This window comes from Cryptosporidium muris, genomic scaffold (genome assembly GCF_000006515.1).
Source record: "Cryptosporidium muris RN66 scf_1106632373427 genomic scaffold, whole genome shotgun sequence".
Classification (NCBI taxonomy): domain Eukaryota; phylum Apicomplexa; class Conoidasida; order Eucoccidiorida; family Cryptosporidiidae; genus Cryptosporidium; species Cryptosporidium muris.
Genome location: NW_002196609.1, coordinates 1 through 1,531, shown reverse-complemented (window position 1 = coordinate 1,531; position 1,531 = coordinate 1). Strand labels below are relative to the sequence as shown.

Here is a 1,531-nt window from a genome sequence, read left to right as displayed (position 1 = left end):
TTATTTACTAGTAAGTGAATATCTTCAAACTTTCTATTTTTATTTTTAGCATGGAATTGGATACCCTTAAAACGATTATCTTCAATAGTTTTAAGTATTAAATCAGCTAGGAAATTTAAGAGAATTCCTGACTTTGTTTCAAATGGTATAGCAATCATTGCGGAATTTATATGATATTGGGAAATATGACTCTGTAAAGTGTTAGATAGTTTTACAAAAAAATTTGCTGATAGATTCAAATTGGTTCCAGTAGAGACAATAATTAATGATTCATATGGCATACTAGGAGGTAAATTTATTGAAATAGCTGAACATTCAGAAGCAAATAAGTTTGCATCAATGGCTTTCTGAATACTTGATTTCAAAATTCCATCCAAATATTTATCTATAGATTCAAAAATTGGATGATATTCAAAAGAGCCAGAACTAGGCATACATACAACCAGACAATTTTTTTCAGATAATGGTAATTCCTTTGAAATTAATGAAAATTGAATATTAACCTCTGGAAAGGTTGAGAGTGGGATTTTAGAAGGTCGAATACCATCAATATCATGTCCAATAGCTCTTTTCTTAGAATAGGATTCCATTTTTAATATTTAATTGACCAAAATGAAGTTTTATTGTAAACCTTGCTAGTTATCTATAAGACTTTGAGTATATTTTAGTATGAGATCTTACTTAGTGGGCCTTGATCCCCCGCAAGTACTACAATATTATGGGGGTATATTGCAGTATGAGATCCTACTTAGTGGGATTTGATTCCCGCAAGTGCTACAATATTATGGGGGTATATTGCAGTATGAGATCCTACTTAGTGGGATTTGATTCCCGCAAGTGCTACAATATTATGGGGGTATATTGCAGTATGAGATCCTACTTAGTGGGATTTGATTCCCGCAAGTGCTACAATATTATGGGAGCATATTGCAGCTTCTTGGATTATATATAACATTAAACTTCAAATCACTTCTTTATATAAAGAGAACTTCTATTACATTTGATTTTTTTTTGGGAATTCTAATTTTTCCTGATAATGTTAAGTTATTAAATTTACTTGAGATATCTTTAACTAGATAAAAAAAAAAGAGGGGGAGGCTCTAGAATTTTACATTTCTGCTAGGCAAAATGATGTATAGAAATATGCCAGTAGATTTAGTACTAGTTCGTCATGGTCAAAGTGAGGGTAATCTCGCTCAAAGGTTAGCAAGGCAGGGCGAATTACAGCAATGGACAGATGAGTTTAGACGAAGACATAATAGCTTGTATAGATTAACTGATAGAGGTAGAACTCAAGCTAGGATAGCTGGTGAATATATAAGAACAAATATTGGAACTACATTTGACAAGTACTTTACTTCTGAGTATGTTAGGGCTATGGAGACTGCTGCCATGCTAGGACTGCCCAATTCATTATGGAATACAGATATATATTTAAGAGAAAGAGATCGTGGTATTTTGGCAAATAAAACTCACCAGGAAAGAGCTACTTTGCACTCTGATGAAATGATTAGGAAGCAGAGGGATGCAT

The 1,531-nt window shown here is 32.7% G+C and overlaps 2 protein-coding genes across 2 annotated transcripts; one reads left to right on the top strand and one right to left on the bottom strand.

Annotated features, from left to right (window-relative positions):
• On the bottom strand, nucleotides 1–590 carry CMU_004100 (uncharacterized protein; the record flags this gene model as incomplete). The annotated part of the gene is made up of 1 exon (XM_002142936.1): nucleotides 1–590. A coding segment is annotated over one exon (590 nt), but the record flags the coding sequence as incomplete, so codon positions are not given.
• Nucleotides 591–1,128: 538 nt separating this feature from the next.
• On the top strand, nucleotides 1,129–1,531 carry CMU_004090 (phosphoglycerate mutase family protein; the record flags this gene model as incomplete). Its single annotated transcript, XM_002142935.1, has 1 exon — nucleotides 1,129–1,531. A coding segment is annotated over one exon (403 nt), but the record flags the coding sequence as incomplete, so codon positions are not given.